The 22,902-nt window shown below is 38.7% G+C and overlaps 1 protein-coding gene across 2 annotated transcripts in view; it reads right to left on the bottom strand.

Moving 5' to 3' along the window:
- BRCC3 (BRCA1/BRCA2-containing complex subunit 3) overlaps positions 1 to 22,902 on the bottom strand; it is a 130,651-nt gene that overhangs the window by 14,314 nt on the left and 93,435 nt on the right. For both annotated transcript variants that reach the window (XM_037821074.1, XM_037821075.1), the window contains one exon: positions 17,189 to 17,320. In XM_037821074.1, coding sequence (XP_037677002.1) covers positions 17,189 to 17,320 — 132 coding nt within the window. The remainder of the gene's footprint in view (positions 1 to 17,188; positions 17,321 to 22,902) is intronic.

Raw genomic sequence — 22,902 nt, 5'->3', positions numbered from 1 at the left:
GGGGACCTTATCAAATATCAGTTAACCATAGATCTGGGGGCCTATTTCTGAAATCTCAATTCAATTCCATGGATCAATATGTCTATCTTTGTGCCAACAGCATGCTGTTTTGACCACTGTGGCTTTATATGAGCTGATTCAGTGGTGCTGGAAGTGTCAGTGGCAAATAGAGATGCTGTTTGTAGCCTTTGGCAGGCTATCTCACCCTGGGCTTTTCTTTTTAGGAAGATTTTTGATGACTGATTGGATCTCTACACTTTTTATTGGTTTGCTCAGGTCTTCTGTTTCTACGCAGGTCACTCTAGGGGTTGTTCATGCATTTCCAGGAAATTGTTCATTTCCTCTATGTTGTTTAGTTTGTTGTCATACTGTTGTTCATACTATCCTTTTACGATTTCTTTAATTTCTTCAGTATCCCCAGTAATGAGGCCCCTCTCATTTTGTTTATTTTGGTCTTCTCTGATTTTTATTTTGTCAGTCTAGATAAGGGTTTTCCAATCTTGTTGATCTTCTCAAAGAACCAATTTTGGTTTTATTGATTCTATTGTGTTTTTGTTCTTCAGCCCCTTTATTTCTGCTTTAATCTTCATTACGTCTTTCTTCTACTTGCATTAGGGTGAGTTTGGTGTTCATTCTCCAGCTTCTGCAGTTGTTCAGTTACCTCTTTGGTTTTAGCTCTTTCTTCCTTTTGAACGTATGCATTCAGAGCTATAAATTTCCCTCTCAGCATCACCTTTGCTGCATCCCATAGGTTTTTTTTTTTTTTGCCAATTGTTTTACTTTTTTTTAAATTTTTTATTGAGGTTGTTCACATACCATACAATTATCCAAAGATCCAAAGTGTACAAACAATTGCCCACGGTACCATCATACAGCTGTGCATCCATCACCACAATTAACTTTTTTTCAGTTTTTAGAACATTTTCATTACTCCAGAAAAAAATAAAGACAGAAAAGGAAACTCAAATCCTCCCATGCCCCTAACCAACCCCCTCAATTATTGATTCATAGTTTTGGTACAGTACATTTGTTACTGTTGATGAAAGAATGTTAAAATACTACTAACTGTAGTATATAGTTTGCAATAGGTATATATTTTTCCTATATGCCCCCCTATTATTACCTTCTAGTTATAGTGTCATACATGTGTTCTAATTCATGAGAGAGATTTCTAATATTTGTACAGTTAATCACGGACATTGTCCACCAACAGATTCACTGTTTTATACATTCCCATCTTTTAACCTCCAACTTTCCTTCTGGTGATATACATGACCCTGAGCTTCCCCTTTCCACCACCTTCACACACCATTCAGCACTGTTAGTTATTCTCACAATGTGCTACCATCACCTCTGTCCATTTCCAAATGTTTTAAGTTCACCCTAGTTGAACACTGTGCTCATAATAAGCAACTGCTCCCCATTCTTTAGCCTCATTCTATATCCTGGTAACTTATATTTCATGTATATGAGTTTACATATTATAATTAGTTCATATCAGTGAGACCCTGCAATATCTGTCTTTATGTGTCTGTCTTATTTCACTCAATATAGTGCCCTCAAGGTTTCTTCATCAACCCATTGTTTAAGACAGTTTTGTTCACATGCCATACATTCCATCCTAAGTAAACAATCATTGGTTCCCTGTATAGTCATGTATTTATGTATTCAGCACCACTGCCATTATCTATATAAAGACATCTCCATTTCTTCCATAAAGAAAGAGGAAGAGTCAAAGAAGGTAAGACAAAAGAAAAAGAAAAATGAAAGAGAGAAAAAAAAACATGACAGCTCGAAAGCAACAAAAGGAAAGATAGCAGTAAACTAAAGAGTCAGACACCATGACCAATGCCAGGAGTCCCCATATCCTTCCCCTATACCCCCCCCATATGCATTTAGCTTTGGTATATTGCGTTTGTTACATTAAAGGAAGCATAATACAATGTTTATGTTAATTATAGTCTCTAGTTTGCATTGATTGTATTTCCCCCCCAATCCCACCCTATTTTTAAAACCTTGCAATGTTGACTTTCATTTGTTCTACCTTATGTAAAAACATATTTGTACCTTTTATTGCAATCACTGAGCATCGTAGGTTTCAATGAGTTATACGGTCCCATCTTTATCTTTTATCTTTTGTTCTGGTGTCCCACATGCTCCTAACCTTCCTCTTTCAACCATACTCACAGTCATCTTTGTTCAGTGTACTTACATTGCAGTGCTACTATCTCCCAAAATTGTTTTCCAAACCTCTCTCTCCTGTCTTTTCCTTTCTGTCTGCTGTGCTTCCTTTAGTGTTTCCTGTAGAGCAGGTATCTTGTTCACAAATTCTGTCATTGTTTGTCAGAGAATATTTTAAACTCTCCCTCATATTTGAAGGACAGTTTTGCCAGATATAAGATTCTTGGTTGGTGGTTTTTCTCTTTCAGTATCTTAAATATATCACCCCACTTCTTTCTTGCCTCTATGGTTTCTATTGAGACATCTGCACATAGTCTTATTAAGCTTCCTTTGTATGTGATGGATCACTTTTCTCTTGCTGCTTTCAGGATTCTCTCTTTGTCTTTGATGTTTGATAATCTGATTATTAAGTGTCTTGGTGTAGGCCTATTCAGATCTATTCTGTTTGGGGTACGCTGCATTTCTTGCATCTGTAATTTTATGTCTTTCATAAGAGATGGGAAATTTTCATTGATTATTTCCTCTGTTATTGCTTCTGCCCCTTTTCCCTTCTCTTCTCCTTCTTGGACACCCATGACACATACATTCTGAGTTTCATGTTGTCATTCAATTCCTGGAGACATTGCTCATATTTTTCCATTCTTTCCCCTATCTGTTCTTTTGTGTGTATGCTTTCAGGTTTCTTGCTCTCTGATCCTGAGTGTTTTCTTCTGCCTCTTGAGATCTGTTGTTGTATGTCTCCATTGAGTCTTTCATCTCTTGTGTTGCGCCTTTCATTTCCATACATTCTGTCTGTTGTTTTTTCGAACTTTTGACTGCTACCTTATGTATGGCCAGTGTTTTCATTATTTGCTTTATCTCTTTTGCCATATCTTCTCTAAACTTTTTGAATTGATTTAAAATTAGTTGTATCAATTCCTGTATCTCAGTTGAAGTGTAAGTTTGTTCCTCTGACTGGGCCATAACTTCATTTTTCTTAGTGTAGGTTGTAGTTTTCTGTTGTCTAGGCATCTGGTTTCCTTGGTTATGCCAATTAGGTTTTCCCAAACCAGAACAGGCTCAGGTTTCAGAAGGAGGAAATAGTATCACACCTCCATGAGGGTGTCTTAGAAAATTGACACATGCTGTGAGGCCTCAAGTCACTGTGCTTTTCTACCCAGCAGATGATGCCTGTCAGCCTGTAACTCCAGACTGGTGTAAGGAGGTGTGGCCCATGGCTGTTTTCCTGCAGGCTCTGGGGTCTGGTTCTTAATGGAAGGCAGGTAGTCGAGTTGGGCCCCACTTCTTTCCTCTTAGGGAAGATAACCCCCTAGGGAGAGGTCATTAGCATTTGAATAGTCTCTGTGCCTGTGCTATCTCCATCCTTGTCTGGGTCAGAGCATTGGGAACTGAAAATGGTTGAGGCTTTCACCACTGAGCTGAAAAAGGGACAGAAAGCCCCCTTCAGGGCCAGTCTGCAGCCATGCTCTGGCTCTCCAAGGTCAGTCATCACCAACAGCCTCTGTCTGCTTGTTGATGATTCATAACTTGAATTGAGCAGTCCCCGCTGTTAATTAAACCCCCAGTTGGAGCTCAGCTGACCTATATTTGCTTGCTCAGAGAGTGGTGCTCTCTAGCACCACTAGGCTTTGCAGTTCAGGCTGTGGGGGCAGGGGCTTCTGGCTTGGATCCACAGTTTTTACTTACATATTCTATGCTGCAATATCGGGCATTCCTCCCAATTCAGGTTGGTGTATGATGAGTGGATGGTCACGTTTGTCCCCCCGCAGTTATTCCATATTATTTACTAGCTGTTCCTGGTTGTTTATTAGTTGTTCCAGGGGGACACACTAGCTTTTTCTCTATGCCACCATTTTCTTCCATCCCCATAGGTTTTAATATGTTGTATTCTTGTTTTCATTCATCTCTAGATATTTACTGATTTCTCTTGCAATTTCTTCTTTGTCCCAATGATTATTTAGGAGTGTTATTCAACCTCCATATATTTGTGAAAATTCTGGTCCTTTGATGGTTATTTATTTCCACCTGCATTCTATTGTGGTCAGAGAATGTGCTTTGAATTTCAATCATTTTAAATTTGTTGAGACTTTTTTTGTTCCCCAGCATATCAGGTACATTCCATGAGTGCTAGAGAACAATGTGTATCCTGATAATTTGGGATGGAACAATCTATAGATGTCTGTTAGGATTAATTCATTTATCACATTGTTTATGTTCTTAATTTCCATATTGGTCCTCTGTCTTGTTGTTCTATCTATAGAAGAGGGTGCTGTGCTGAAGTCTCCCAGTATTGTTGTAGAAACATCTATTGCTCCCTTGAGTTTTGCCAATGTTTGTCTCATGTACCTTGGAGCACTCTGATTGGGTGCATAAACATATATGATTGTTATTTGTTCTTGGTGGATTGTTTATTTTATTAACATAAAGTGTTCTTCTTTATCTCTTATGACATCTTTGCATTGAAAGTATATTTTTTTCTGAAATTATTATAGCCACCTCTGCTTTCTTTTGGCTGTAGCTTGCATGGAATATTCTTTTTCAACCTTTCACTTTTGATCTCTTTGCATTGCTGGGCCTAAGATGAGTCCCTTGTAAACAGCATATCAATGGATCATACTTTTTAATCCATTCTGCCAGTCCATATCTTTTAATTGGGGAGTTTAATCCATTCAAAGTTATTACTGCTAAGGCAGTTCTTGAACCAACCATCTTATCCTTTGGTTTTTATTTGTCAGATCTAATTTTTCCCCTCTCTCTTTTTTTCCCTTAAACTTACCCTTACTAATACACTTCAGTTCTGTGCCCTTCTCCAGACCTGTCTCTCCTTCTTTTTTTTCAGCTGGTAGAACTCCCTTTAGTATTTCTTGTAGGATAGGATCTCTTGTTTTCAAATTCTCTCAGCATTTGTTTGCCTGTGAAAATTTTTAAAAATCTCCCGCAATTTTGAAGGAGAGCTTTGCCGGATAAAGAATTCTTGGCTGGCAATTTTTCTCTTGCAGAACCTTAAATATGTCATACCACTGCCTTCTCACCTCCATGGTGCCCACTGAGTAGTCAGTACTTAGTCTTTTGTTGTTTCCCTTGTATATATGAATCACTTCTCTCTTGCTACTTTCAGGACTTTCTCCTCTTCAGCATTTGACAATCTGATACATATATGTCTCAGAGTGGGTCTATTTGGATTTATTCTATTTGTGGTTCATTGGGCTTCTTTCATTTGCATATTTATGTCTTTTTTAAGGGTTTGGAAGTTTCCCCCAACAATTTCCTTGAATACTCTTCCTAGCGCTTTACCCTTCTCCTCCTTCTTGGATACCAATGATTCTTATATTTGGGTGCTTCATGCTGTCCATCATTCCCCTGAGATCCATTTCAAATTTTTCAATTTTTTTTCACCATTTCTTCTTTTGTGCATTCGCATTCAATTTGTCTGTCCTCTAGTTCACTTATTCTTTCTTCTGCCTCATCAAATCTGTTGTGTGTCTCTAATATATTTTTAAGTTGATCCACATTATCCTTTATTTTCATAAGACCTGGTATTTTTTAATTTACTCTTTCAAATTCTTCATTAAACTCTTCTAGAGTCTTCTTGATGTCCTTTATTATATCTTTAGTCAACCCATTGAAGTTGTTTTGGAGATTTGTATGAACATCTTTGATTAATTGCTCCAAGTCATGTCTCCTCGGACTTTTTAATTTGGTTGTTTTGCTTGTCATATCTTCTACGACCTTCATATACTTTGTGATTTTCTGTTGACTTCGGGGCATATGCTTATCTTGATAAGGTTATTTTGGGAAATGTAAGACTATTTGGACATTTGTATAGAATTTAGCAGAATCACAACTTGCTGGAGTGCATTTTCTGGGTCTTTCCAGCAGATGGCACTCGTGAGCCACCTCTTCCCCTCAAGCCCACTTTTCCCTGGATGCAGTGGGGTGAGGTCCATACCAGGCAGAAATCCATCCAGCACAGAAGTTTTCCATGTGCCCTGGAGACTGCCAGCCTTGGGGGCTGGGGGAGGGCACTGTGCAGATCAGCAGGGACTCCAATTAAGGACACAGTGGGTCTGGTGATTCCCAGGCCTCTGACTGGGTCACTCTTGGGCTGTGGGACTGCAAGTCTCACCCTCCCCAGCACTCAGCCAGCTCAAAGTGCGCCAGTCCCTGCCCACCATGCACCTATGAGCCTCTGGGTTAGAGGAGGTGCTCCTGGTGCTTCTGTGTCACAAACTCACTTATCCCTGCCTCTTGACTGTGCACACTGTGGGCCTCCATGGAGGAAAAGTAAATGCACCAAGTTTTCTATGTGCATACAAAACAGCTCCACTGGTTCCCAAGTTCCCTCATGGGAAATCCCAGCCATGGGGCTGAGAAGGGTTATCTTCGAGCTAATTGCTGAGATGGGTGTGCAGGGGTAGAGAGCTCACCCCTGCCCTGCTCAGCTGGCCAACTTGCAGCTGCCAGCCCCAGTGGCGGTACCAGTTGAATAAACTCACCCTGTCCTTTCAGACGCAATTTCTCTACTCTTTCAACAAAGTCCCCACTATATATTGTAGAGGTCCTTCTCTGGCCGATCGTACCCTAGAACTGCTGTCCCAGTTGTTTTCTGCCTTTTCTCTTGTTATTCCATGGGGGAGAAGTTTGTTTTGCCTCTCCTATTCTGCCATCTTCCTGAAGTCTCCTTCTGACACAGTTTGTAAAGTATCTGATCAAATGTTGATTTTGCCTGTTGAAAAAATGCTTTAAAAAAACCTTTTGCATGCTGACTTATAGAGGTACTTAACATATTTTGAATGCAAATCCTTTCACAGACATACATATTAGGATATCTTCTAATTTGTGGCTTGAATTTTCACTCTCACTATTTTTGGTGAACAGAAGTTCTTAGAGTTGAAGTTGAAGGAGCACAATTTATCAATGTTTTTCTTTTATGGGAGAGCTTTTTGTGTCCAAAGGTCATGAAAATTTTCTTCTATGCTTTCCTCTAGAAGTTTTATTGTTTTACCTTTTACCTTTGGATCTGTGATCCATCTGAAGTTGATTTTTTAAACATAATTCTTAGGTTTATTTTGTTTAAAATAACAAATACTAGATAGACATCAAACCAGTTGACAAATTTTAGAATTCTTATTTAATAAAATTTATATTATTCTTCCTTGTATTATTTAAAATTATTTAGCATATCTCGGCTCACAGAGAAGATATTGTTCTTTCTAATGTTACCTAGCTAACATCCACTCCAAATATACTTTTTTTGAAATTTTTTTTTTAATTAGAGAACTTGAAAGTTTACACAAAAGTTATGGAGCCACTGCAGAGTTTCCATACACCCCACCCCTATTATTAAAACTTTGCATTAGTGTCGTACCTTTGTAAAACTTGATGAAAGAATATTGTAATTGTACTGTTAACTATAGTCTACAGTTTATATTAGAGTGTATCATTACCATAGGCCACCCTATTATTAACACCTTGCGTTAGTGTGGTATATTTGTTATAATTCATGAAAGAACATTTTAATAATTGTACCATTAACTATAATTCATCATTTACAATAGCATTCACTGTGGTGTATAGTTCCGTTTTTTTCTTTTAATTTTCACTCTAGTAATATATATATGACCTAAGATTTTCCCTTCTTAACCACATTCACATACATATTTCAGTGCTGTTAATTATATTCACAATGTTGTGCTACCATCACCACCATCCATTTCTAAAACTTTAAAATCAGCAAAATAGAAATTCTGTACAATTTAAGCATTAACTACCCATTCCCGACCCCCAACCCAGCCCATAGTAACCTATATTTTAAATTCTCACTCTGTGAGTTTGGTTTTTCTAATTATTTCATATCGGTGAGATCATACATTTGTCCTTTTGTGTCTAGCTTATTTCATGGAACATTATGTCTTCACGGTTCATGCTTGTTGTTGCATGTATCACAACTTCATTTCATTTTAATGCTGAAAAATATTCCATTTTATGTAAACACATTTTGTTTATCCATTCATCATTTGATGGACTCTTGGCTTGCGTCCCTCTTTTGGTAATTGTGAATAATGCTGCAGTGTGCAAATATCTGTTTAAGTCCCTGCTTTCAATTCTTTCGGTATACACCTAGTAGTGGGATTGCCAGGTGTGCTGGTTTGGATGTAGTGTCCCCCAAAACGCCATTATCTTTGAGGCAGTCTTCTGTGGGCAGGAAATGTATTGGTGTTGATCAGGTTGGAGACTTTTGATTGGATGTTTCAATGGAGATGAGATCACTCAACTGAGGGTGAGATCTTTCATTGAATAATTTCCATGGAGGTGTGGCACAGCCCATTCAGCATGGGCCTTGATTAGTTTACTGGAACACTATATAAGCTCAGACAGAAGGAGCTAGCTTGCCACAGCCAAGAGGAACACTTTGAAGAATGCACAAGAGATGAGAGAGCAGTTACAGATGAGAGACAGTTTGACGATGGCTGTTGAAAGCAGACTCTTGCTCCGGAGAAGCTAAGAGAGGACAAATGCCACAAGAGCAACTGAGAGTGACATTCTGGAGAGAAGCTAAAGCTTAGAGAGGAATGTCCTGGTAGAAAGACATTTTGAAACCAGAACTCCAGAGCAGATGCCAGCCATGTGCCTTCCCAGCTAACAGAGGTTTTCCAGACACCATTGGCCATCCTCTAGTGAAGGTACCTGATTGTTGATGCATTACCTTGGATACTTTATGGCCTTAAGACTGTGTAACCAAATAAACCCCCTTTTATAAAAGCCAATCCATTTCTGGTGTTTTGCATTCTGGAAGCATTAGAAAACTAGAACACCAAGTCTTATGGTAATTCTATACTTAGCTTCCTGAACAACAGCCAAACTGTCTCCACAGTGGCTGCACCATTTTACATTCCCACCAGCAATGTATGAGTGTTCCTATTTCTCCATATCCCCTCCAACCCATGTAGTTGTCTGTTTTCTTTTAAAAGGTGCCATTCTAGTAGGTGCAAAATGATATCTCATTTGGGGTTTTGATTTGATTTGCATTGCCCTAATAGCTAGTGAAGTTGAGCATCTGTTCATGTGCTTTTTAGTCATTTGTGTATCCTCTTTGGAGAAATGTCTATTCAAGTCTTTTTCCCATTTTTTAAATTGGGTTGTTTGTCTTTTTATTGTTGAGTTACAGGATATCTTTATATATTCTAGATACTAAACCCTTATCAGATATGTGAGTTTCAAATATTATCTCCCCTTGAGTAGATATCTTTTCACTTTCATGACAAAGTCATTTGATACATAATTTTTTTTAATTTTGATGAGGTCCCATTTATCTATTTTTTTTATTCCTTGTGCTTTGGGTCTAAGAAACCATTACCTAACATAGATCCTGAAGATGCTTCCCTATATTTTCTTCTAGGAGTTTTATATTCCTGGTTTTTACACTTTGGTCTTTGGTCCATTTTGAGTTAATTTTTGTATATGGTATGAGATAGGGGTCCTCCGTCACTCTTTTGCATATCCACTTTCCCAGCACCCTTGTGAATGAGACTATCCTTTCCCAATTGAGTGGTCTTGGCAGCCTTGTCAAAAATCAATTGGTCATGGATCTGAGGGTCTATTTCTGAACTCCCAATTCTATTCCTTTGGTCTATATGTCTATCCTTCTGTCACTACTAAGCTGATTTCACCACTGTAGCTTTGTAATAAGTTTTGAAGTCAAGAAGTGTGAGTCCTCCAACTTGATTGTTCTTTTTCAAAATGCTTTTGGCTATTTGGGGCTCCTTACCCTTCCAAAAAAATTTGAGAATTAGCTTTTCCATTTCTGCAAAGTAGGCTGTTGGAATTTTGATTGGTATTGCATTGAATCTGTTGATTAATTTGGATAGAATTGACAATTTATCCTTCCAGACTAGGAACATGGGATGTCCTTCCATTTATTTAGGTTTTCCTTGATTTATTTTAGCAAGGTTTTGTAGTTCTCTGTGTACCAATCCTTTACATTCCTAGTTAAGTTTATTCCTAGATATTTAGTTCTTTCAGTTGCTATGTAAATGTAATTTTTTTCTTGATTACTTCCTCAGATAGCTTATTACTAGTCTATAGAAACCCTACTGGATGAACATTGAAGACATAATGCTGAGTGAAATAAGCCAGACACAAAAGGAGAGATACTGTATGTTACCAGAAATGTGAACTCCATGAAAAATGTAAAATAAGTGTCTTATAATGTAGAATATAGCAGACCTAGAGATACACAGAAACTAGTGAATGGGGAATGATAATCTAATATGTACAGATATGATAATGACCGTGATCTCAATGGTATGGGAATGTTCAGGTGTGACTAATGTTTCATTGATGGGATTATAAGTATCAGTGACACATTGAAGATGAACAAATATGTACATGGTTGTTTAAAGGAATGCAACCCATGGAGTAGCACCACAAACCTACATAAGTGTTAGCATGATATAAGATATGACACTGATGCAGAGTGTTAACAACAGAGTGGTATGGAAAAACTATCCATTACATATCAAAGACTATGTTTAATAGGACTATCTTACCAACACTACACTAATACTAGGGATGAATAAGTAGCCACTGATAAGAACCCTGGGATGTATTATGTTATGATAATTGTTTTAAAGTTGAGAGTGATGATAATTGTACAACTAAGTGAAGAAAATGTAAGCAACTGACCATTTATCTTTGGATAGAATATATATTAATTGAAATCAGGAATCCACTACTTAATAAATCAAGCCCTTGACTTGAGACTTGCTCTTGTGAAATTTAGGGTTGTAAATGGGAGGCTGAGCCCTCCTATAATTATGCCTAAGAGGCACCTCCAGGGAACCTCTTTTGTTGCTCAGATGTGTCCTTTCTCTCTCTAAGCCCAACTTGGCAAATAAATTCATTAACCTCCCCTGTACATGGGACATGACTCCCAGGGGAATGAATCTCCCTGGTGATGTGGGACATGACTCCCAGGAATGAGCCTGGCCCTGCCAGCAAGGGATTGAAAATGCCTACTTGACCAAAAGGGGGAAAAATAAAGGTAACAAGCTGAGTTCACAGTGGCTGAGAGATCCCAAAAAGAGTCTAGACTCTATCCTGGAGGTTTCTCTTATGCAAGCTCCAGCTAGACATCCCAAATGGCCACAGTATGCCATGCCCTTACTAAAAGTAGTCCCCAAATACCTAGGTCCCTACCTGAGATTCTATAAAACATTCACTCACTAAGTTTTATCTCTCAGAAACTTAAATCCACCAGAGTGTTCTTATGCCAGACAAGTCCTAAAACCCAGAGGCAACAGCCTCTTTAAGATCAACAGTTAGATGCAGCCCCCTTCCCCATACTGTGAACACCCCCTTTAATATGAACAAGTTAGGGTGCTCACAGCCTAGACACCCATGAAGATGAAGAAAGAGATTAAGTGGGAGGAAGAGGTAGAAACAAACAAGACACAGTTTAACAAAGGTCTATGAATACTGAAACTTTACATAAATATATAAATATATATATGTATTTTAGATGCTGTGGTGTTGGAATAGCTGGAAGGAGGTCAATGACCTGGGGAACTCTAACCTATAACATCCTTTGAAATTTCCTTTGTAGCTACTCATTGAATTGTGCTTTGAAAGACTTCACCTTTCTGTATATACCTTTTATTGCATAATAAGGAAAGAACTGAAACTGTGGAAATGTAACCTATAACAATTTTTGAAATTACCTATATAACTGCTTCTTGAGCTGTACCTTGAAAGTTAACACCTTTCTCTATGTATATTTTACAATAATGGAAATAGCTGAAGTTGTGGAATTGTGACCCACGACATTCTTTGAACTATGCTAATTACTTGTTAAATCATACTTTGAAAGTTATCACGGTTATGTATATATGTTAAAATTCAGAATAAAAATGCATGAAGCAAAGACAGTTTACCATAAGCCATAGAGCATTAAAGAGGCCATATAATAGGAGACAAAAAAAAAAAAGAAATCTTACTGATTTTTGCATCTTGATCTTGTATTGTGCCACTTTGCTGAGCTCATTTATTAGCTCAAGTAGCTTTGTCATACTTTCTTTTTTGGGGGGAGGGGTTCTAAATATAGCATCATGTTTTCTGCAGATAGCAAAAGTTTTACTTCTCCCGTTGTGATTTGGTCGCCTTTTATTCCTCTTTTTGGCAAATTGCTCTGGCTAGAACTTCTAGCACACTGAATAACAGTGGTGACAGTGGGCATCCTTATCCTGTTCCTGATCATAGAGGGAAAGCCTTCATTCTCTTGCCATTGAGTACGTGAGCTGTAGGTTTTCATATTTACCCTTTATCATATTGAGGAAATTTCCTTCTCTTCCAATCATTTGAAGTGTTTTTATCAAGAAAGAAAACTATATTTTGTCAAATGCATTTTCTGAATCAATTGAGATCGCCATGTGGTTTTTCCTTTTTGATTTGCTGATGTGGTGTATTACATTAATTGATTTTCTTGTGTTGAACCACTCTTGCATACCTTGAATAAAACTCATTTGGTCATGGTGTATAATACTTTTAATGTGCTGTTGGATTCGATTTGCAGGTATTTTGCTGAGGATTTTTTTGTCTATGTTCATTATAGAGATTGGTCTGTATTTTTCTTTTGTTGTAGTCTAGCAGGCTTTGGTATTAGGGTGTGTTCCGGTTTGCTAACGCTGCCCATTATGCAAAACACCAGAAATGGATTGACTTTAATAAAGGGAGTTTATTTGGTTACAAAGTTACAGTCTTAAGGCCATAAAGTGTCCAAGGTAATGGGGTACCTTCACCGAAGGATGGCCAGTGGTGTCCTGAAAACCTCTGTTTGCCGGCGCTTGCTCCAGAGTTCTGGTTTCACAATGGTTGTCACTCTTTGTTGCTCTTGGGTCATTTGTCCTCTCTTACATTCTCCAGAGCAAAAGTCTGCTTTCAAACGCCATCTCCAAAATGTTGCTCTGTAAGCTGCAGCTCCTCTCTCAGCTCCTGTGAGTTCTTCAAAGTGTCCCTCTTGGCTGTAGCAAGCTCACTCCTTCTGTCTGACCTTATTTAGGGCTCTAGTAAACTAATCAAAGCCCATGCTGAATAGGCGGGGCCACACCTCCATGGAAATTATCTCATCAGGGTTATCACCTACAGTTGGGTGGGTCTCATCTCCATGGAAACAATCAAAGAATTACAATCTAATCAACACTAATATGTCTGCCCACACAAGATTGCATCAAAGATAATGGCATTTTGGGGTACATAATACAACCAAACCTGGCAAAGGGTGATATTGGCTTCATCAATTAGTTAAGCAGTGTTCCCTCTTCTTCAATTTTTTGAAAGAACTTGAGCAGGATTGGTATTAATTCTTCCCAGAATGCTTGGTAAAATTCTCCTGTGAAGCCACTGGTCTTGGGATTTTCTTTGTGGGGAGAGTTTTAATGACTGATTCAATCTCTTTACTTGTGATTGGTTTGTTGAGGTCTTCTATTTCATCTCGAGCCAGGGTGGGTGGTTCTTGTGCTTCTAGGAAATTGTCCATTTTATTTAAGTTTTCTAATTTGTTGTCATACAGTTGTTCATAGTACCCCCTTATAACCTATTTTATTTCTTTATTTTATTCTTTATGGATCCCCATTTCATTTCTGATTTTGTTTATTTACATTTTGTGTCTTTTTCAGTCTAGCTAAGGGTTTGTCAATTTTATTAATCTTCTCAAGGAACCAACTTTTGGTTTTATTGATTGTCTCTATTCTTTTGTTCTCCATTTCATTTATTTCTCGTGTATTCCTTGTTCCTTCTTTCCTTCTGCTTGCTTTGAGATTTGTTTGATGTTCTTTCTCTAGTATCTCCAGTTGTTCAGTTAGGTCTTTGGGTTTAGCTTTTTCTCTTTTAATGTAGGCATTTAAGGCTATAAATTTTCCTCTCAGCACTGCCTTTGCTGTATCCTATAGGTTTGGATATGTTGTGTTCTCATTTTCATTTTTCTTGAGATGTTTACTTATTTCTCTCACAATTTCTTCTTTGACCCATTATTGTTTAAAAGCATGCTGTTTAACCACCATATATTTGTGAAATTTCTGGTTCTCTGTTGGTAATTGATTTTCAGCTTCATTCCATTACGATCAGAGACAGGGCTTTGTATTATTTCAATGCTTTTAAATTTGCAAAGATCTGTATTGTACCCCTGCATATGGTCTATCCTGGAGAATGTTCCAGAAAGACTTGCAAAGAATGTATATCATTTGTTTTGTGGTACAGTGTTCTATATAGGTCTGTTAGGTCTAGTTCTTTTATAATATTATTCAGGTTCTCTGTGTCCACTGATCATCCGTTTAGATGTTCTATCTATTGGACAGAATGGTGTGCTGAAGTCTCTCACTTTTGTAGAGATGTCTATGACTTCTTTCAATTTTGCTATTGCCCAATTTGGGGCACCTTGATTAGATGCATAAATATTTATCATTGTTATTTCTTCTTGGTGAATTTCCCCTTTTATTACTATACAGTGTTGTTCTTTGTCTCTTACAATATTTTTGCATTTAAAGTTTATTTTGCCTGATATTACTACAGGTATTCCTGCTTTACTTTGGTTACTATTTTCATGGAATATCTTTTTCCATCCTTTTACTTTCAACCTATTTGAATCTTTGGGTCTAAAATGACTCTCTTGTAAACATCACATAGTTGGATCATATTATTTTTATCCATTCTGCCAGTCTGTGTCTTTTGATTGGATAGTTTAGTCCTTTAACATTTAATATTATGACTGCAAAAGCCATCCTTACTTTGACCATTTTATCTTTTGGCTTTTATTTGTCAGATCTATTACTTTTCTTTCTTTTAATCCTTTCAGTTACCCTTACTGACAGTCATCATTTCTATACTCTCCTCTAAGCCTCTCTCTTTTGTGCTTTTTTTTTTTCAGCCAGCAGAACTCCCTTTAGTATTTCTTGTAGGGTAGGTTTCTTGTTAACAAACTCTCTCAGCTTTTGTTTATCTGTGAACATTTTAAACTCTCCCTCACTTTTGAAGGATGGCTTTGCTGGATAGAGAATTCTTGGCTGGCAGTTTTTCTCTTTCAGTATCTTAAATATACCATACCACTGCCTTCTCAACCCTGTGGTGTCTGATGAGAAGGCATCGTTGAGCCTTATTTGGCTTTCCTTGTATGTGGTGAGTCACTTTTCTCTTGTTGCTTTTAGGATTCTCTCCTTTTTGGCATTTGACAGGCTGATTAGTATATGTCTTGGAGTGGGTCTATTCAGATTTAGTCAATTTTGAGTACATTGGGCTTTTTGAATTTGCATATTTGTGTTTTTTATAAGGGTTGGGAAATTTTCAGCCAATATGTCAAGTACCTTCCCGGCCCGTTACTCTTGTCTTCTTCTGGAAGACCTATAATGCATATATTTGCACACTTCGTGTTGTCAGTCATTTCCCTGAGACCCCAGCTCAGGACCAAGGCTGTGGACCCCTGCTGTCCTGTTTCACTGGCCAACATTGAGACAGGGGTTCTCCCTGTCTCTCCCAGATGCTGCAGCCCATCAGGGAAGACCCAGGCATGCTGAGGACTATTGACCTCAGGGGTGGGGAAAGGGCACCTGGGGCTGCAGTGGAGCTCAGTCATCTGCTGCAGCTTCTCTGTTTGTGGAAACAGTGGGGGTGTGAGCACCCTTGGCTCCTGTGCAGACAGGTTCAAAGCTATGAGACCCAGAGGGCCATCCTCTCTAGCCAGCACATGGAACAGGACTCTGCCGCCTCACCCACTTTTCCCAAGGGGAGGGATTCCCTGTCTCCTCTAGCCTGCTGCATCCAGCCAGATGAGAGCCACACGTGTCCTGATCCACCAGCCTTGGGGATGAGCAATGGGTGCCGGGACCTCTGGTGTAAATCAATCTCTAGCCACACTCTGAGTTTGTGAAACCAACAGAGCTGCAGGCTCCTGGGCTGCCACGTGGAAAGGCTCTAGGCTGCCGGATTGAAAGGGTTAACTTCACCAGCCAACAGCTTGCCCAGACTGGTTGAGTCTACTGGTTTCAGGTGTGAGGGATGGGTGACAGAAACTCCATGGAGATTAGTCTTTACCGTCAGTCACTCAGCTTGTGGAACCAGTGGAGCTGCAAGCTGCCTGGAAAGGCTCTAGGCTGCAGGATTGAGAGGGTTAACTTCTCTAGCCAAGAATTTGCCCTGGACTGAGCTCTCTGCTGGCCTTCCGGGTGGGGGTGGGGTGATGGGAACAGCAATGGAGACCTTCCTCATGCTGAAGTTGCCCCCCTCATGGGATCGATGGAGCTTCCGAGCTCCTGCATGAAAAGGCTCCAGGCTGTGGGACCATGAGGGGTAACTTCACTGGCTCTCACGTGGGGTAGGACTGCACTGTGTCTCACCAGCTGGTGAGAACCAAGCACAGCTGCAGCTCTGGGAGATCAGCAGCTGACTTGGTTGAGCTCATTCACCACAGTTTCTCACTCATTATCTCTCCTTTTTGGTCCAACTCCTCATATCTTGCATGGTCCTTCCCTGGTCTCCCGAGCCCCAAAACCACTGCTTTGGATATTTCCTGCTTGTTCTCAAGGTTCTTTTTATGAGGGAGTGAGCTCTGCCCATTCTTATTCCATCATCTTCCCAGAAGTTGATCATAATGATTTGGGGGATGTGATTTGTATTCAAAAGACATATAATAATTTTAAAATTACTGTCTCTCACTTCTGAAGGCTTTACATACTACACATTTATTGGGCAGCTATTAATGTACAAGTACTGGTGTTTGGCACCAGGGCTACTAATATATTGTTTTATTTTGTTTAAAAAAAAGTGTCTTTGCCCTTGAAGGATCCAAAGTGTAGCAGGAGAGAAATAAATGTTAAAAAGATTGTTATCATAGATTTTGTTTGGGGACTTTTACAAAGCTTTCTTAGAGAAGTAAAAGAAAAAGGGGCTCAGTAGTTGAGCTGCTAAAGACAAAAGGACAGGACTAGACCATAAGAAAGAGTGGAGAGGAGAGGGTCTCTACCTGTGGATCCTCCTATATGCATCCTGCTCCTCCTGGCACAGGATCTTGGGCAGCTCTACTGCTGATTCAAGGCACACTTTCCCAATGGTGACATGAGGTACAATATGGATTGGGATTTCGATTCTTTCATACCTGCAAGGCAATCAATTCAAGAGAGGTTTTAATCCTAAATTGTAACAATCAGAATTTCTGTACAGTTTTAGTGGAAATTTTGGGATACAGTGCTCTTCAAATATTAAGCATTCCTGTAGTTTATATTAGTGGCTCATCTTCAAAGTGGATAGAGTTCCAACTAGGTTCATCTGGGGAGAAAATCCAAAATCCATTTGTAGAGCCTGTATTCTTTAATCCCATAGAAAATCTGAAGCCACTTTGGTAAACTTGACAGAGGCCTTCGGAGCTCAAGGTCCTTATGCCTGCTCCCCAGACTAGGGAGATAACTAACTAATACTACAGTCAGTCAGAAAGTTGCCATTGTGGTTGAACAGATTGTTTGTAAAGTCCGAGGAAGAGGAACTGCAAAATCTTCAGTGACTCCATTAGTTTATGTACATGGGATTACACACATAGTTGCTCACTTGTTCTACCTGTGTTCACCATCAGCTTTCACTTCCCATTCTCTCCCCTTGGGGGGAAATAGGTAAGAAATTCACAAATACTTGCATTTTCGTGTTGGTGTAGGGGAAACAGATATGCTTGTTACTGAGGCCAACCAATCTACCTCTACCTGCTTCTCACTCCAAAACACACCTAAACTCCACCTAATAGTGCATTCAGTGGAGCATCTAGGTTGAGGTTCCCTGGCACTGTGAGGATCCACTGGCATGTGGTGGTAAACCAGCATAAGATATAGCTTCCTTCCTTTTTTCTCCAACCAGTGGAGTGTGGCTGGGCCCCATAGCATAACCTAGATGGAAGCACTTCCTCCAAAACACTCACACACACACAAGTAGTCAGGGAGGACTTCATGACAGGGTATGCCACAGCTGCTAGTGATTTGCAGAAGCCCCTTTGCAATAACACACAGTGACAATTATTACTAATGGTTCCAGAAACCTAGAAGAAGTTTGCTGCTGTTAGTCTGGTTAGCAGGGTTCCCCATGGACTTTTTAAGGATCATGAGCAGAAATGGTTCCAGTGGTCCACTGGGTTTTGACATGTATCTTCATAAATTCCTAGTGGAAATAGCCACAGCTTTTGTCACCTTACTCAGAACTATAGTCCCTAGGTAGGACCTAGGTAGGTAGAGGTCCAAAGATTATGACAGAAGTTCTGCTTCTGCTCGATGGTTAAGACCAATCCTATTTTAAGCAACTAGAGTAGTTGGGCCAAATAAAATAGCATCTGTTGGAATGCACTGAAGAACTACTAAGGCACTTGGTAATTGTAGGGCCAAGATCCAGGACAGGAGGAAAATTCAGAAAGATTAGCCTGGCATTTACAGATATTTTTCCTGGAAAGGCATCTGCTGAATCTCGAGGAGGAAACTTAGAGGTTGGAAAATTTCAGAGGTTCTCAAAAGGCTTATGGGGCTAGGGTGACAATACTTGGAGTTCAGGACCTGTCAAGATGGGGAAACCCTGGTAAACTTCCCTCCAGACCATGGGTTGGGACCTCAACACTATACGTACTAGGAGTAACAAGAGACCAGCCCCCAGAGGGCCTGGAGACTCAACTTTGAATCATCTCACATCCTGATTGGATTAAAGTGATCTGATAGTTCTGCTTCCACTTGGGATATAGAAGGTCACCAAACATCATTGCTCCTAGCATAAGAAAAAAAAACAACAAATAAATTAAAAAGTATAGATTTTTTTAAAAGACACTGGAGATCCATGAGTGCAAAATTAAGTCTAAATGAACTACATTCCAGAGAGGGACAAGCCATCCTACATGAGTAGAGACCAGTGGCCAGTCTCCCCTCTGGGGACATCTGTCTTGTCTGGGCACAGACATGTAAAGGATGGGGTTTCTCATACATAGATGAATTCTACTGGGCTAAGGAAACATCAGTGTGGCTTGTAACAATCATGTGGATTGGTATGACAGATGACAGACTGGAATCTGCAGAAGTCAAAACCAAGTTAGTTCTCCCATCTCACTTATTTTGCCCCACAGAACTTGCTGAAAACATGGAGGCATAGGAGTCTGGAATCTGACCTGGAAAGCAGAGAGAGAGAGAGAGAGAGAGATCTCTTCATAGCTTCGTGTTGATTAGATATAAATATCCTGATAAAGGATGGAATGGGAATACACATAGGGCAGATTTCACCCTGTGCTCAAATCCCAATAAACTGAAGCAAAACAAAAGATAACTAAAATTAGCAACACAGCTCTGACCCAGCTAACTCCTAACTGGATGGAAGTGATGAGCCTCACACCCTAGTTAGTTGTTTGAAATTGGAATAGGCATGCCCTCTCTAAAAGATAATAATATTTAGTGCAGTTACTGTGGTTCTTTTAATCACAAAGTCTGCCACAGAACTAAAAAAACATTGACAGGCATGAGAAAGCAGGAAAATGTGACAGATGATCAAGAGAAAAAGTTAACAGAGGAAGAACCACAGATGACACAAATATTGGAATTACTAGACAAGGAATTTAAAAATAGCTATTAAAATAAGTTAAAGACATTAGAGGAAAAGACGAGCAAAATGAATTAAAAGTGGAGAATTTTAACACAGAAATACAAGCTCTAAAAATGAACCAAATGGACATTGTAAAACTGAAAAGTATTTAAATTTAAGAAACATTTGAGGGACTTAAAAGTCACGTCAATAAAATATACCCTAAGAGAATCAAAGAGTGAAAAAAGAATAAATGAACAGTCGAGTGTGACAGAACTATAGGGCAATGTGTACCACTCTAATTTATACATAATTGGAGTAACAGAAGTAGAGCAGAGAATGGAGCAGAAGAAATATTTGACAATATAATGACTGAGAATTCTCCAAAATTGATGAGAAACATCAACCCACTGATGAATCTCAGCTACCCACAAGCAATATGAATACAAAGAAAACTAACCTAAGCACATCATAGCAGCCAAAGATAAGAAAAAATGATCAGTTTAAGGACCAGTGATAAAAATGATAGCTGACTTTTTACCAGAATTCATGAAGATTGGAAAAGAGTGGAATGACATCTTTAAGGTAAAAAAGAAAAAAAAATAGTCAACTTAAAATTTTATATCAAAGCAAAATAGACATTTTCAGGAAGGAAAAAAGCGGACCAGATTCATCTCCAGCAGACCTGCACTACAAAACATAAGAAAAGTTCTTCAGACTAAAGAGAAATTATTTCAGATGGAAGCCTGGATCTACAAGAAGAAATTGAAAACCACCAGAATGGTATAGTTGTTACACAGTTTGTTTATCCCTTCAATTGTTGACATTTGGGTTGTTCCCAATTTTTGACAATTTATAGAGTGGCCATAAACACATCTAAGTTTTGTTGTTAAATAAGTCTTTATTTCCATATGGAAAACATCCAGTAGACGGATTGCTGGGCCATATGTTAAGTGTGTATGTAATTTTTAATGCAATTTTATTGAGATATATTCACACACCAAATAATCCATCCAAAGTGTACCATCAGTGGCTCCTAGTATCATCACATAGTTGGGCAATCATCACCACAATCAATTTTAGAAAATTTTCATTAATCCAAAAATAAAAATAAGATAAAAATATAAAAGAAAGCCTCTCTCTGGCTAAGCCAACTTGAAAGGTGAAATCACTGCCCTCCCCCCTACGTGGGATCAGACACCCAGGGAAGTGAATCTCCCTGGCAACGTGGAATATGACTCCCGGGGAGGAATGTAGACCCGGCATCGTGGGATGGAGAACATCTTCTTGACCAAAAGGGGGATGTGAAAGGAAATGAAATAAGCTTCAGTGGCAGAGAGATTCCAAAACGAGCCGAGAGATCACTCTGGTGGGCACTCTTACGCACACTTTAGACAACCCTTTTTAGGTTCTAAAGAATTGGGGTAGCTGGTGGTGGATACCTGAAACTATTAAACTACAACCCAGAACCCATGAATCTCGAAGACAGTTGTATAAAAATGTAGCTTATGAGGGGTGACAGTGGGATTGGGAATGCCATAAGGACCAAACTCCACTTTGTCTAGTTTATGGATGGATGTGTAGAAAAGTAGGGGAAGCAAACAAACAGACAAAGGTACCTAGTGTTCTTTTTTACTTCAATTGCTCTTTTTCACTCTAATTATTATTCTTGTTATTTTTGTGTGTGTGCTAATGAAGGTGTCAGGGATTGATTTAGGTGATGAATGTACAACTATGTAATGGTACTGTAAACAATCGAAAGTACAATTTGTTTTGTATGACTGCGTGGTATGTGAATATATCTCAATAAAATGATGATTAAAAAAAAAAAAAAAAAAAAAAAGAAAGCCTAAAATATCCCATACCCCTTATCCCCCGCTATTGTTGACCCTTAGTATTGATGTGGTACATTTGTTACTGTTCATGAGAGAATATTAAGATATTATTGTTAATTATAGTCCATAGTTTACAATAGGTACATTTTCTCCCGAATACCACTCTATTATTAACTCTTTTCAATAGAGATCATTTGTTCTAGTTCATAAGAGAACATTTTAGTATTTGTACTGTCAATCACAGTTATTGTCCACCAGAAGATTCACTGTTATACATTCCCATGTTTTCACCTCCAGCTATACTTCTGGTGACATACATGACTCTAAATTACCCCTTTCAACCACATTCACTCACAATTCAGCACTATTAATTATACTCATGATAATGTGCTAACATCACCTCTATCTGTTTCCAAACGTTTAAGTTCAACCTAATTAGACATTCTGCACATGTTAAGCAACCACTGGGCAGTCTCTTGCCTCATTTTAACCTGTACTAACCCATATTCTATATTCTATATTTTATGTCCATGAGTTTACATTTATAATTAGTTCCTATTAGTGAGATCATACAATATTTGCCCTTTTATGTCTGACATTTCACTTAACGTAATGTCCTCAAGGTTCATCCCTGTTGTCACATACTTCAGGACTTTGTTACTTCTTACTGCTGAATAATATTCATTCATATGTATATACCACATTTTGTTTATCCATTCATCTGTTGATAGACACTTGGATGGTTTCCATCTTTTGTCAATTGTGAATAATGCTGCTATGAACATCTGTGTGCAAATGTCTGTTCGTGTTCCGCTTTCAGATCTTCTGGGTATATAACAAGTAGCAGAATTGCCAGATTATCCTTCACAACAGCTGTACCATTTTACAGTCCTACCAGCAGTGAATAAGTGTTCCCATTTCTCTGCATCCTCTCAAACAGTGTGGTTTTCTGTTTGTTTAATAGCAGCCTTTCTAGTAGGTATGAGATGATATCATATTGTGGTGTCCCTAATTGCTAGTGAAACTGAGCATCTTTTCATGTGCTTTTTAGCCATTTGTATTTCCTCTCTGGAAAAATATCTATACATGTCTTTTGCCCATTTTTTTTCAGGCTGTTCATTTTTCTATTGTAGAGTTGTAGATTAATTTTTATATATTCTGGACATCAATCCCATATAAGATATGTGGTTTCCAAATATTTTTTTTCCCACTGAGTTGGCTGCCTTTTCACCCTTTTGACAAAGGCCTTTGAAGCACGGAAGTAATGAATCTTGAGGAGTTGCCATTTGCCTATTTTTTTCTTTCACTGTAT

This window comes from Choloepus didactylus, chromosome X, assembly GCF_015220235.1.
Source record: "Choloepus didactylus isolate mChoDid1 chromosome X, mChoDid1.pri, whole genome shotgun sequence".
NCBI classification, from domain to species: domain Eukaryota; kingdom Metazoa; phylum Chordata; class Mammalia; order Pilosa; family Megalonychidae; genus Choloepus; species Choloepus didactylus.
Note: the sequence above shows the minus strand (reverse complement) of the source record. Positions and strands in the feature narration are given on the sequence as shown.